Source organism: Diadema setosum, chromosome 22, assembly GCF_964275005.1.
Source record: "Diadema setosum chromosome 22, eeDiaSeto1, whole genome shotgun sequence".
NCBI classification, from domain to species: domain Eukaryota; kingdom Metazoa; phylum Echinodermata; class Echinoidea; order Diadematoida; family Diadematidae; genus Diadema; species Diadema setosum.
In genome coordinates this window covers 22,540,768-22,555,790 of record NC_092706.1, presented here as the reverse complement: position 1 = coordinate 22,555,790, position 15,023 = coordinate 22,540,768, and the positions used below count along the sequence as shown (strand labels likewise).

Genomic DNA, 15,023 nt, shown 5'->3' with positions numbered 1-15,023 from the left:
GCGGAGTACCCGATTACCAGAAGAACACGTCTCATTCACAATTGACACACACAATGTGTATGTACGTGCATTCTACACTGCACCAAACATCTACACTGCATGCTTAACACGCATGCTTGCAAGACACATTATAGATACCGTACACTTTCTCATACAGTTACGAGCAATAATTTAATGTGGACAATGTGTCTTCAGAAAACTTTGTCGTTTAACAATGGACTCCTCGCTAATACGCAGGCGTTTTCTGAAATGAACACATCTGTGTGCTTTAGTCACGTAGAACGTCGGGTTACTTTTCGAGAAGTGACTGGGGAAAAACAAAATTTTGGAGCTGGTGCATGGCCAGATTTTCGTTGCAAACATCTCGTATTGCGAATTTTGTTGCGGAGCAAGGGAGGAGTGCAAGTGTGTTCAACTCATGTCTGTCCATGCAATTGTGAGTGCCAGCTACATGTGTAATGTTTGTTTACGTGTGGCAAGTCGGTACTGGTACATGTGTTTTAATCACTCCCCAAATGGTCGGTCTTCTTTGCAAATTAAACAGAGAATGCGATTAGCTGTCGAAATTTTGACATTGATGATTTCTTGAAGTGTTATATCTGCGCTAATATGTGGGTAGAAATTCGATTAGAAGAAATTTTTTTACCCATTTATGCGGAGAGTCAACCCGATTATCAGGTAATTTTAATGTGCATTGGAACTGATTTTGACATTACTACCCAATTAAACGGAGTACCCGTTTAAGCGATACCCGATTACGCGGAGAGTACTGTAATTATTGAAATGTAATTTATAAGATGGCATAGTATAATTTCCTCAATATGTTTACTATGCTAGGAGAAGCCGCTTATATTATCTGAAGAGATTTTCTGATCATGGTATTATGCTGATTCGGCAAGTGGTGCATCTGGATGTCATCTTCAAATACAGGGAATTTTGCTCAATATTGCACTATATCCACATAAATCTGCACATTTACAATAGCCAGTAATTCAAAGTGAAAAATGTGTCATCCTTCTGACAGAGGTGTGACAGTTCAGAGTTTAATCTTATTTCAGATTTTTTTTTTTTGCCCAAAACCCACTTTTGATCGTAATTGATCGTAGAGAGCACTCTGCGTGGTTGCCTCTTTTCTGTGCTCTGAGTTGTTTATGATTTTTGTGTTGTTCTGTGATATTATTTTTGTGTCACTGTGCCCACTGTATTGTATATGCTTTGTGAATCTCCTGGACCATTTTTGTGTTAAGTAATTCGAGGATTTGGCTGAAAATCGGCAAACTGGATTTGGGGTTTGATATCGTTTGTACGGGAGCCACACTACAGCCTTCATATTCAGGTATGTGTTTATGCGCTCATGCGAGCCTAGAGCTGTTAAGCGCGTAGTTAAGTCATACGCGTTTGTGTTCATGCGCTCAACTGTTGTACTTGAATGAGCTGTAGCTTTTTAAATTTTTTATGTACGTTTTGCACAACGCAGTGATGATAATGATCAGTATAATGGAACGAATGAGGTATATGTTTGTTGTGAGTCTAATACTGACTCTTTTGCCATGTATGTATTGTTATACACCCACATGCACTTTTAGTAGGTCTATACTACCAACTGTGAAGAATGATAAGAACATGTCTAGTACCGGTATCAGAGTAAAAGGCTACTCAAAAGCATGCATTTTGTATTATAAGAATGCAAGCTCTACTTTTCACATGTCACTGCTTACCAGTGGAGATGTTGAAATCAACCCAGGTCCGTCATTTAGTGTGTCAGCTACTAAAGATCATGCTGTTGATAACAATACAAGACGTGCATATAGTATTTCGGACCTTTTACAGCTGAACCCTTACAATGTTTACTCCACTAAACCTTCTTGTAAGTGCCTTAGGATTAATGAAGTGACATGGCAACGAATAACAGCACTACAGATTAACAGCTCTAGTGAAAAAGACTCACAGAGGTAAAAGAGTAGTAAGACAAAATAGGGATCAAACTGTGAAGTTGTTACACGAAAGAAAATTTGTGAATTCTGATATTTCATGTACGAAATTGAAATTTGCTATGTTAAATGCCAGATCGCTGAAGAACAAAACCGCTGAATTTGTAGATTATATTCTTGATCATGAATTAGACATTGTTGCTATTTGTGAAACATGGCTTACGCCTAATGATGCTGCTCCGATTGGTCAATTGACACCACATGGCTTCACATTTAAGCACATTCCCAGAGTTGGCAAACGTGGAGGAGGAATAGCTGTGTTGTTTAAAAGTCAATTAGATGTCAGAATTGTAGATTCCCCAAATGTTACAACATTTGAAATGATTCAGATGACTCTGAATTATATGCAGAAATCGTTGCATTTCATCAATGTATATCGTCCACCCAGTTCAGTACAGTTTCAGATTTTCTTGGATGAGTTTTCTAATGTTCTCGATAGACAGCTTCTCTGCTCGTCTGACTTGTTGATTGCAGGTGATTTCAATATACCTGTGGACTCATCAACTTCGAATTCGAAGTTGTTCCTTGAATTATTGTCAGCCTTTAATATGATTCAACATATTAATGAGCCAACTCATAATCGAGGCCATGTATTAGATCTGCTTATAACTCATAAAGGTAACACTGTACAACTTTGTAATACCGGTGTTGTGGAAGGTATATCAGATCATTCAGCAATAATGTGTGAATTGAACCTTCCTAAACGTTGTATCAAAAAAACATTTATTGTGACACGGAATTTGAAATCTGTAAACCCACAAGAGTTTGTTGCTGATACTCATGTTAAGTCTCTTTTATCAGCTGAATCTCAAGTTAATAATGTTGATGATGAAGTGAATTTGTATAACACCTTACTCACTGCCACCCTTGATAAGTTGGCACCTGAGAAACGAATCAAGGTCACAATACACCCCAATACGGAATGGTATACCCCAGAAATAGCTCAAGCAAAACTGCTTCGTAGACAGTTAGAAAGGAAGTCAAGGTCCACAAAACTGGAGATTCACAAGCAGATGTATCATGCACAAAGGCGATGTGTAAATGCCTTGATTAAAGATGCTAAGTTACAATATCATTCAAACAAGGTTACGGATTGTGGGAAAGATACAAAGAAGTTGTACAAAGTTGCTAATGCTTTGCTTTGTCGAAAACAACGATCTCCTTTGCCAGAACACCTCACTCATGGTGATCAAGTTGAGTTAGCCAATTGTTTTAATCAATTTTTCATTGATAAAATTGTGGCAATCCAACGGAGTTTCCCAACTCGTTGTGAACAGCCAAATGACATTGTATGTAAAGTCAAGTCAGAATTGAGTGAGTTTCAGTCTGTCACTGTTAATGAGATAGAAAAGCTTATTAAGAACTCACCTAACAAATCATGTGAACTTGATCCAATCCCAACAGATTTGGTTAAGAAGTGTGGCAGAGTTTTAGCACCCGTTATCACAAGAATCATAAATGCTAGCCTGAGATTAGGTGTAGTTCCACAGGTGTGTAAAAAAGCAGTTATTCATCCAACTTTGAAAAAAGCAGGCTTAGATCAGGAGTGTCTAAAAAATTACCGCCCAATTTCAAATTTACCTTATTTAAGTAAATTGCTTGAAAAGGTTGTTTTCTCACAACTGACAATGTATCTGCAAGATAATGAATTGCTTGATTCATTTCAATCTGCGTACAAGCCTGGTCATAGTGTAGAAACACTGTTAGTCAACTTATCAGATATTGTGTTCAGAGAATTAGATAGTGGTAACATCACTGCTCTTATCATGCTTGATATGAGCTCAGCTTTTGACACAGTCGATCATGCTATTCTGATTCAACGATTGAGATATTTGGGCATCAAAGGAACTGTTCTTGATTGGTTTATATCCTACTTATGTGATCGATCTCATTATGTTAGAATTGGTGATTCTACCTCTTGTAAAACTATGACAAAGTTTGGTGTACCTCAAGGTTCTGTTGGAGGCCCGCTGCTTTTTTCTCTGTATATGCAACCAATTAGTGAAGTATTTCGCAAGCATTGTATTAGTTATCATTGTTATGCGGATGATATACAACTATATTTTTTGTCTTTTAAACCCACTGTGTCTTCATTGTCATCCGCCATTGCAAAACTCGAAGCATGTTTGCAAGACCTGAAAATCTGGCTTACATCCAATGGCCTTAAACTAAATGATGATAAATCTGAGTTTCTGTTATTGGGATCAAAGCAAATGTTAAGCAAAGTTGATTATCAGTCATGTCATGTCAACATCGGTAGCACTTGCATTACTCCATCGAAAACAGCCCGTAATTTAGGTGTCATATTTGATCAGGAAATGTCATTTCGAAGTCATGTAGCTCATATTCAGCGGAATGTTCGATATCAGTTGCGTAATTTAAGTTTCATAAGGAAATATTTGTCTAAATCTGCAGCTGAGATACTTATTCATGCTTTGATTTCTTCTCGGTTGGATTTTTCGAATTCATTGTTGTGTAATCTTTCAAAAAAAGATGTCACAAAACTTCAACGGTTGCAAAATTCTGCTGCCCGATTGTTAACTTTTACTAATAAGTTTGATTCCATGTCACCAGTTCTCCGTTCCTTACATTGGTTACCTGTAGAAAAAAGGATTATTTTCAAGATTCTGTTATTAGTACATCATTCAGTTCATTCTTTTTCCCCAATATACATAAGTAATTCTGTTCAAAAATACATTCCAGCACGAAGGCTACGTTCATCATCAGATGCATTCTTACTCCAAACACCCAGAGTAAAACATGGATATGGTGATCGTGCTTTTTCCGTTATGGGACCAAAATTGTGGAATCAGTTACCTCTTCAGTTAAGGGAACTGTCATCTACAGAGTCATTCAAATCCAAACTTAAAACTTATCTGTTCCTTTCATACTGAGGACTGTAATTGCTGTATGTCATTAATATTGGATCAATATTGTATTTTTAATTGGTATATGTTGTATTCTTTATTTGGTATATATTTGTTTTTGTTTACCATTTTCTTATTTGTTGAAATGTTTGAATATGTATATGCATGTAAATATATGATATCTTTTCATTTTGTAGCGCCATGAGCACTGAAAAGTGGACCTGTGCGCTATACAAGTAGCCACTATTATTTTCAGGTTTTTGCATGCTTTCTGGCAATTCAGACACATTGAAAATGTTCAGGGTTTAGAGGGATAGTATTTTTTTTTTTTTTTTTCGGGGGGGGGGGGGTTTGTTTTGTTTTGATGGGATATTCAAATTTTAACGTTTTGTGAGGATATGAGAAATCACTTAAGAAATATTAAAGAGCAACCAATATAAAGAGGTAATCAAAGTTTATTTGATGAAAATTGGTTTTGAAATGGCTGAGGTATCCAGAAACAAAGTACAACAAAGATGCCCTAATGAATAGTGGGACCAACCTTTTTATTAAGAACTAGATTCCTAGAAATCTCAGCTATTTCAAAACTGATTTTCATCAAATAAACCTTGACTACCTTTTAGAATTGTGTGCTCTTTAATATTTCATTGGTGGTTTCTCATTATCTCACCAGAAGGTTGGAAATGTGAAGCCTCATCTCAACCAAAACTATACATCCCATTAATGCACATCAGCTTTCATTTTCATCAGTTTCAGATTTTTTTATTCAGATTTTGTACTTCCTGCAAGTACTCTCCAACTCTCTTTCTCAAAAGTCAATTCATGGGCAAAGAATGAAACCATGCTATTTGCAGCCTGGTTTTTCTTGCATGACAAAATTAGGAATTACAATTAGTCCTGTTCTAAGAAAATAATTGAGCAGACTGTTGGTTCATAGGATTTCTAAAAATGTGTGGCGCAGCATGCTGTACAAAGACATCTTATGTAAATGAATTTAGGCATTTTCACACGAGCCTGATGTTTTGAAATAGTGCGCTATTTTCTGACTTGGAAATTAACCCGATTATGAAATAGTGCGTTATTTGATAATGTGAACACAAATTAGTGTGCTAATTGTATCGCTCTGATCGAGAAAATTTCTTGGGTCCAACTCTGGAAATTTCTGAAATAGCAGGATAGTAGCGCGCTATTTGATGATGTGAAAACGACTCGAGAAATTAGTGCGATGCATCCCATCATGCCTAGCGTATGTGACCCAATCAATCGAGGCAAACTGCACACAAATCATGAGGAATTTTTCAAAGTGCACACATTACTGATGCTGTTTGCACATGCTCAGCTGTCGAGTTTTATTTTCTAAAAAATTTAAGGCTAATACTCTTCGAGCTGATGTGAATAAGAAATGAAACAGCGTACTAATTTGCAATCGCGAAAAATATCACGAGCTTGGATTTTTATAGGGCTGATGTGAAAGCGCCTTTTGTGAAATAATGATACGTTTGCTGCTCAAAATACACTTGAATTATTGAAGCATCTTGAGAAATTACTTTCTTTCTTTCTCTCTCTCTCTATGATATTATACTGTTCACTCTTTATGCAACATCCAGTGACAAAATGTTGTTACAATTAAAGGTCTTTTGTAGTAGCCACACCCAATCCTTATGATACTGTGGAATATGACTCTATGTACATTCATGTGACACAGTACTTTCTAACCAAGCATTTCATACCCATTTTATCGTTTGAGAATGTTACCAGTGATACTGATCTCAGTACTGTATATATGCAGATTATTTCATGACATTTTTAATTTCACAAATTTTGCGAGTCAGGTGCTATTCGCAAATTAAAGACACGCGAAAATATTGACTCAGATCACACTTTGAATGTGACGCACACATACATTTCTCCATTCAGTACAGGACTCCACAACCACAAATTTAACCACTTGCGAAATTGTCGGGAAGTTTCGATATGCAAAAATGTAGACTCGCTAAATATATGACATATACAGTGTGTGTTTGAATGAATGACACCAGTTTCTGAAAGGTCCACAAACACTGTCCAAGTGCAGCCTGTCTTACAGAGACAATAATTTTACATGCGAGAAGTAAGGGTTTTTTTTTTTACATGACACAGCCATAACTTTGAAAGGACTGCCATGATGGCTGAACATGGTTTACTAAAAAAGTGAAGTCAGTACATCCACTTTAAGAAGTGTAGAATAGTGGATGTGACTGCAAATGATATACATTGTACATTTTTAAACATTTGAAGACACTCATAGAATAATAAAGGAGACGACTGAAAATATACAAACAACTACAGTGCATTCCTCTTATAATGAACATGGTTATAAAGAAATCCGGTTACAACGAAGCAAAAATTGAGGCCACAATATTATCCACTTTATGTAGTTTTGATGTTCTTTTTTGTTCTGTTGTAATGGAATTTCGATATTAACGAAAGAAAACTGCTGGTACCGAGCACTTCGTCATAATGGAAATCCTCTGTACACATTCCAGATTATTATACAAGTTGAGAAAATATACTAATCAAAGAAAGTATTTAGGGAAACAAATGGTAGCAAAGTCTCTGGAATTGTAGATTTACAAATTTATGGTAATCGATACATCTTGTTCCTTCATGATGGGTATTTCCCTTTTGTTATTGAAGTTTACTCTAAATTCCCAGAAAGGATCGGTTTCTACTGTTCAAATCAAAGTACACAGTTGCAAGAGACCCAAATATCTTAATTTCTTGGTCCCATTTAGATTGGAAGAGTATGATTGATCTGTGGATTTGTCCGCATGCACTTCTCAAAGTAGGCCCAGAACAAATCCTGACCATCATGGTCCTCAGTCCAGAGCAGGTTAGGCCTGTCTTTGCTCAGAAAGAGTCTTACCAGGTATGGCAGCCGCTCATCTGGTATGTTCTCCAAAAATACCAAGATGACTTTGTCAAGTCCTGTTTCATTCACATGCTCCAGAGCCACTCTGACCTTGGTGATGAACCAGGCATCATCAGCACAGTGGTTGCTAAGCAGCAGGACAGTCTTGTAGCTGTTGTCGATGATGTGGTAGACAGCGTCAATGTAATACATTGTAGCCCTGAAAGCTTCATCGCCATAGGCAACCCGTTGGAGATGGGGCATCCTCTCTTCCAGTGCAGGTCTGAGGACATCATGAACCCAGTCATCATCATCATCATGACACATGATATTGAGCTGATACTCATAATCATCTGCCTGTGGGTCTTCTTCTTGTTGCTTGTAACCCACCACAAAAAGTTTTAGCAGGAAGATCTTGTAGTTCAGCCACCAGCGTTTCCTGTAAATCAAAACTCCCAGCAGGAAAACTATGACACTGCCAAGAATTAGTCCGGAGATGAGTGGTGCATTAATTCCGCAAAAGTCACCTGGATGGAATGCCTCAAGTGGGAGATTCACAAGTTGTTTGAATGAAGTCTGTGAACATAAGGTTTCATTACCGGGTGAGGTATCAACATTGGTCACTTGTAGCCAGTTTCGGAACCACGCCAAGCTGCAGTCGCAAGTCAAAGGATTGCTGGAGATGTCGAGGCGCACAAGAGTGTCTGGCATGTAGGTGTTCGCAGAAATTGTAGTGAGATGATTTGTGTGAAGGTACAATCGGGTGAGATTTGGCGTGTCGGTGAGTAGATTTTTGTCAAACAGAGTGAGCATATTCACCTGCAGAAGCAATTCCTCTAAGTATCCCAGGTGTTCAAAAGAATGTGGATGGATTTTTTTGATCTGGTTTGAATATAGCATTAGTCGTCTTAGGGATGATAAATTAGAGAACATCCCTGGTGTCAAAGTGGCTATTTGGCATTGGCTTAAGTCAAGTTTTTCAAGTTTTTTCAAGGGTTGGAACACCCAAGGGAAATTGTGCAGATTAGTCAAATTATTTCCCCATAGACTGAGGGATCTCAGTGATACCAACCCATTGAAGACTGTTGAATTTTGATGCACTCTTACCAGGTCCTTGATATTTAGTTTTGCAACTGACATGATGAGTGTTCTCATAGAGCTTGCATTTGTAAATTGACTCAGTGATGGGAGGAGAGTCCGTGTTCTCTCCAGGTTAAGGTAGTGAAGGTTTCTCAGTCTTGCAAAGGCACCATTTAGAGTGAGGTATGATTGATAAGACAGATCAATAAATTCCAGAGAAGTGAGCCTGGTAAATGTATCTTTTGCAATGCTAGTGATCTTGTTTCCTGTCAAGATAACTTTACGCAAGCGGGACATCCCAGCAAATGTGTTTTCATTCAAAGACAGTAACCTGTTGCTTTCCATGTTCAGTGTGTGCAAGGAACTCAGATCCCATGGTCCTGCTGCCTTGTCAATGTTGTTTGAGAAAAGATCCAATGATTGTAGCAAGGGAATGCCATGAAATACTAGGTTGTCTAAAACTACAATTCTATTTTTGGACAGCATGAGTTCTGTAAGGTTCTTGGTACAAGTGAATGCATGAGGAGGCAATTGCGAAAGTTGATTTTGTGCCATATTCAAGTAAGTGAGCGAATCCAATCCACAGAATGATTCATTAGTGATCGAGATTAAACTGTTGCTCTCAAGGTCCAAATAACGAAGGTTCCTAAACCCCCAAAATGCATTGCTCTGGATTTGAGAGAGTCTGTTCAGCCTCAGATTAATGGCTGTCACACGAGGAAAGTCCAGATGTTGGCCCTTTTGCGTGAGGGGAGAAATAGTATGAATGTTTGCACTTGTTAGCCACATTTGCTTGATGGTATAGTTTCCCATGAATGCTCTCATGTCAAATGTGAGGAGGTTTGTGTTGTTCAGATTGAGGTTTTGCAGGTGGCGAAACTGGGTGAAAAGTTCTTGGGGAAGTGCTGAGAGCTTGTTGTAGCCCAGAGTGAGGTAAAAGATGGAACACTTTCCCAGAGGAGCAAAACTTTCTTGCCAAAGGTGTGAAATTGTGTTGTTGGTGAGATCAATTTCCTCTAGGTGCTGGCAGGAAGAGAACTTAGCAAAGCTGATGTTTGTGATCAGGTTGTGGCTGAGGAAGATGTACTTCAAGGCTCTAATGGACCCAAGAGCGTTGTTTGGGATCTCAGTCAGTCTGTTATGGGAGACATCAAGGAGTGAGAGGTGGATATTCTGAAGAAAAAGAGTGTCTGGAAGTCGGCTGATGTTGTTGAAACTCAAATCAAGCACTCTCAAGTCTTGGAGCTTCTCAAATGATTTCTCTTCGATCCAATTCAGGGCATTCCACTGCAAGAGCAGGGTTTGGACCTTGGGATACACAACAAATGAAGCATTTGTGATGCTCATAATATCGTTGTAAGATAAGTCAAGCTTGTTGAGGTTGTGTGGAAGATTCTGCGGGACAGAAGAGAGGTTGAGGTGAGAGCAGTCTGCTTGTGGTGAAGGATCCAAGCCAGAGGTAGTACATGTGAGAGGAGGTGGAGGTGGTAATTGCTCCCAGTGACCCACACAGCATGATAAAGTCATCAGTGAACTCAAAAGCATGAAAACATTACCTCCAGCCATTGTGGTTTGCAGCAGCAAAATGATTCAATATGAATTCACAAGATTGCATGTACTCATGTTTCTGTCTTCTTCTTCTTTTTTTTTCAGTATTCTGGGTCGGCTCTTAACCCGTTTAAGACTTGTCCTGAGTATACTTGGGCAGATGTCTATAGAAAATTTGTGTTGTAGCAAAATCAGTTTGTCCTCAAAGGATTAAGTAAAGGCAGGTAATTTCCTGCATTTGCTCCTTTCACTTTCCTTTGCATGCTTTGCAAGACTTTATCCAGTTTATAAGTAACAGTAGAATATGCAGCTACAAATGTGCAGGAAAGAGCTGTAATGTGTTGGGAACCAGTATTTTGAGGTATTCAGGAAGGACAGACGCACCGGCTTTACCACGACTTCCTATTTAAGGAGTCAATCAAAGCTGTGTCGAGACAAACATTTCCCTTACGACTCCTTGGCCTCTGATGTGAAAGAGGAACTGAATTTCATCCGTATTATTGCAGTGACATATGATTTTAACGAAGACATACAGTGTATTGTATCTTATTCACATTAATGAATTCTTTTGTGGAGTTGTTTTTTATTGTAACTGATTGACAGTGCTCATCATCAACATTAATAAGCACCTATTATTCATCGTTGTAGTAGCAACCATGATAAGAAAAAAAAAAATCACAGGCAGTCATAATCAAGTTGGTCCAGAGTATGCATGTCCAGCGTAAGAATGTATGCCCATGATTTTTTTTTCCCCTTTCAATCACAGTTACTACTAGACCACTGAATAATCAACAATCTATCAATCATTTTCAAGAGGTACATTAGGTGTTGTTAATTTTGTTTGCAATAATCAGTTTCTCTTTGCTATCTTCATAGTCAACTAACTTCAAACAGAATAATTGCTTGTTATTCAAACCATTATCTGCCCATATGCAGTGGTTCCGCGATGAATGTGGCATACGGACCAGAGGAGTTGCGCCGATTCCTGGAGGAGGCAACCCTTGTGTCCAGGGAGCACCCGGTGGTCATCACGAAGTTCATCCAGGGGGCCAGAGAGGTTGAGATGGACGCCGTGGCCAGAAATGGCAAGGTCAGTGGTGATGACATGTCCACCAGATTCTCATTTACGAAATTTCCGGAATGCATCAATTTATGCGTCAGCAATGCAATTTACAGAGATGTGTGTGTGTGTGTGTGTGTGTATGTGTGTTGGAACACCCGGTGGTCATCGCGAAGTTCATCCAGGGGGCCAGGGAGGTTGAGATGGACGCCGTGGCCGGAAATGGCAAGGTCAGTGGTGATGACATGTCCACCAGATTCTCATTTACGAAATTTCCAGAACGCATCAATTTATGCGTCAGCATTGCAATTTACAGAGATGTGTGTGTGTATGTGTATGTGTATGTGTGTTGGTATGTTTCAGATTTACAATGTAATTTCTTGCCATTTTTTCTCGCTGGAGTAGTGGAAGTGAGACATACAATATAGGCATCACTTCATGGCAGTTGGCAATTTTGTGTACTCTTGCTAACTTTCCACAGCTTTGAGCTATAACGACCTATGTAACTTACACCACATGTACTAACCTAAAACTACTGGTCAAGTTCAACTATGGGTGATGTCCTATAAGGTCAAAGGTTAAAAGGTTGATGAACTTTCTCTAGTAAGCACGGTACTCACAGTATTGTGATTTACTCAATAACTTTCCACAGATTTGACCTATGACCACCAAACTCACACCACAGGTACGTAATCTAAAGATGCCGGTCAAGTGTGAATATTGGTGAATTCTGATGAGGTCTATGGTCAAGTGGTTGATGAACTTTCCATAATTTATAAGCACTTTGCACATAGTATTGTGGTGTACTCTCAATAACTTTCCACAGCTTTGAGCTATGACTACCAAAATTACACCACAGGTACATCATGTGAAGATTCCAGTCAAGGTCAAATATTGGTAAATTCTGACAAGGCCAAAGGTCAAATGTCAATGAACCTTTCCTGATTTAACCGCCATATATTGTGATGTACTAAATAGCTTTCCACAGCTTTGAGCTATGACCATAAAACTCCCACCACAGGTGCAACACCTAAAGATGCCAGTCAAGTTCAAATATTAGGTATTAAAATCAGACAAGGGCAAAGGTCAAAAGGTCAATGACCTTACATTGAAAAACACTACATTCCTGGGATGAACTCTTGACAGGTGGTTTGCCATGCAGTGACAGAGCACGTGGAGAATGCCGGTGTTCACTCTGGAGATGCTACCCTCATCCTGCCCCCACAGACACTCACCGATCAGCAGCAACAGAAGGTGGGTGGAGTCAGAGTCTTTCTCTCCCTCTCTCTCTCTCTCTATCTCTCTTTCTCTCTCTGTATCTCTCTTTTTCTTTCTCTATCTCTCTTTCTCTCTCTCTCTCTCTCTCTCTTTCTTTCTCTATCTCTCTTTCTCTGTCTCTATCTCTCTTTCTCTCTCTCTATCTCTCTTTTTCTCTCTCTTTCTCTGTCTCTATCTCTCTGTCTTATCAGTCTCTCACTGCTATCATCTTTCTATGTGTCTACTTGTGAGTTTATCTAAAAATATTCTGAAGCAGAAACATGATCCTAAAAAGGGATTTGAGGCATTTTCAGGCGATAGATTATCACATTTTTAAAGCCATTCAAAGAACGATTAAGAACACTTTTTAGACCATGATCACCTTCTGCAAGTAGATAAACAAAATGCTGTTTTGAAATGTGATTATGTCTCCAAGCCGCCAAGGTCAACTTGGCTTCCAGCTGTTTCCTGTTACTGAGAAAAAGTATCCCCTATCCAGGCGCGGTAGAGCACCCCAATTATCTCGCAGATATCCATCGGCAGCCGAGCCTCTTTTGCATAAAGTAAACAACATGTACTCGCGTAGTTGAGAAAAAGTAAACAACTTCTCAAGCTAATAACAATTTAAGGAAACCTATTTTCGGATTAAAATTGAGTTAGTTTGAATTTGAAAACATGTCCGAATATGCACATATAACATATTAACGGATTTGACAATGATAAAATGTGAAATTTTAGCGAAAACCTGGCGAGCAAAATTACCAAAAATATGCCTCGAAAATCATCCTAAAATTCACGAAGTGTGATTGCGGAACCAAAGCGCCATTCAAACAGAGTACACCGAAATTTATTTATCTGCTTGCATTTTAAATGTCATACCGTAATATTCCCGGCCATGGTTGTGTCGGAAAAAAAACAGAAGGTGATGTCAAAAATGACACGAACGCAAAGCGTACAGGTCGGTCCCATGTATATATAATCGCGTGACTGTAGCGTTGCATGTCACAGCCACAGAACTTCTGTGGTCACAGCACACACAACGCTTTGCTGCATGCAGCGTGCGCGGCAGCAGCTCAGCAGTCACCGCCGTGCGACACTCAGCAAAATTGACTGCGTCACATGCAAACCAACAATGAGCACGAAATCCTGAATCTCACGTACTGTACCACGCATGCCTAATATTACGGGAAAAGAAATGACGTCATTTTCAATTGTTTCGCTGACTACAATTTTCTATTCCAAACCCTGTAGAAACAAGTTGAGTTGATTGAAGTGGAACCAAGCGAAAACTTTCACCATATATGGATTGAGGCCTGATAAACTATATGTTGCCAATTTCGGACACATTGGAGCCCGGCCATAGTCCAGTCGGAAAAAAATAGAGAGCATGTTTTGCGCCAGGTGATTTTCAAAACGCTTTAATATCTCAAGTTCTAGTGCAGCAAATTTCATAATTTTTTCATCAAAAGGAAGGTTTTTAAAAACTTAGATAGTGTGGAAAGTTTGAGTTTACTAGCGGCACGCATAGCGGCACAAGGAGAAGGTAAAGATTTGACTTTTTCATGCACACAGTTTCGGGCAGCTGTGGATGCCCGTTGGAAATTCAAATAGAACGGGGCGATAATGAGATGCAAATTGGGGTGCTCCACTGCACCTGTATCTGTGTTTTCTACCCATTGTTTGTGCATGAATGATAAAGGCATGTTTGGTAATGCGCAGTTCACCTCTACTTCCCAGGTCGAATGGTGCGAAGCAGCTGTACCGTGACAACACTCAAATTTGCGATTATATGATTGTTAGATGAATGCGGCACCCCTAGAATCACCCATGTACTTGAACGCCATTCAAACCATGTTTTGAAACGTGATTCTCTCTTGAATTAGATAAATGCAGCCTTACCCTCTCTATATATATCTTCTTTCTTAAGAAGTTTAGTTTTTGGTGGTGTTTGTTTGTATGTCTTTGTCTGTTGGCAAAATTACTCAAAAAGTCATAAACGGATTTTGATGAAATTTTATACAGGGAAAGTTGGTAATGACACAAGGAACAGATGATTATAATATTTTTTTTGTGACCCAGGGCTTTTATAGAATTTTTGAGGATTGTTTGTCTTTTGGCAAATAGGGTCAATGAACTTGGGAGTTCAAGTTTGGCGTACTAGTATTTAAGATTTGTGTACGCGCACAAAAACGCGTTCTCCGCTCAAGGCACTGCGTAGCAGGAAGCTGATGTAAAGACTAGGCTTCTCTATGATTGGAAAATTGCACGATTTTCAGCATGCTTATAATAAGTGTGAAATGAGCTGCTTGGTGGAGGTCTGCACTCTCTTG

The 15,023-nt window shown here is 39.0% G+C and overlaps 2 protein-coding genes across 2 annotated transcripts in view; one reads left to right on the top strand and one right to left on the bottom strand.

Moving 5' to 3' along the window:
• The window catches only part of LOC140245104 (carbamoyl-phosphate synthase [ammonia], mitochondrial-like), a 132,958-nt gene that overhangs the window by 103,393 nt on the left and 14,542 nt on the right, over nt 1–15,023 (top strand). The window contains exons 26-27 of the mRNA XM_072324701.1: nt 11,313–11,466; nt 12,583–12,690. Coding sequence (XP_072180802.1) covers nt 11,313–11,466; nt 12,583–12,690 — 262 coding nt within the window. The remainder of the gene's footprint in view (nt 1–11,312; nt 11,467–12,582; nt 12,691–15,023) is intronic.
• LOC140245417 (toll-like receptor 3) lies at nt 7,629–8,561 on the bottom strand. The gene has a single exon (XM_072324995.1). The coding sequence runs from the start codon at nt 8,559–8,561 to the stop codon at nt 7,629–7,631; it is 933 nt and encodes a 310-aa protein (XP_072181096.1).

Excerpts from the sequence above, each read along its gene's own strand:
- LOC140245417 (XM_072324995.1), bottom strand. The coding sequence starts at position 8,561 with ATGCTCACTCTGTTTGACAAAAATCTACTCACCGACACGCCAAATCTC.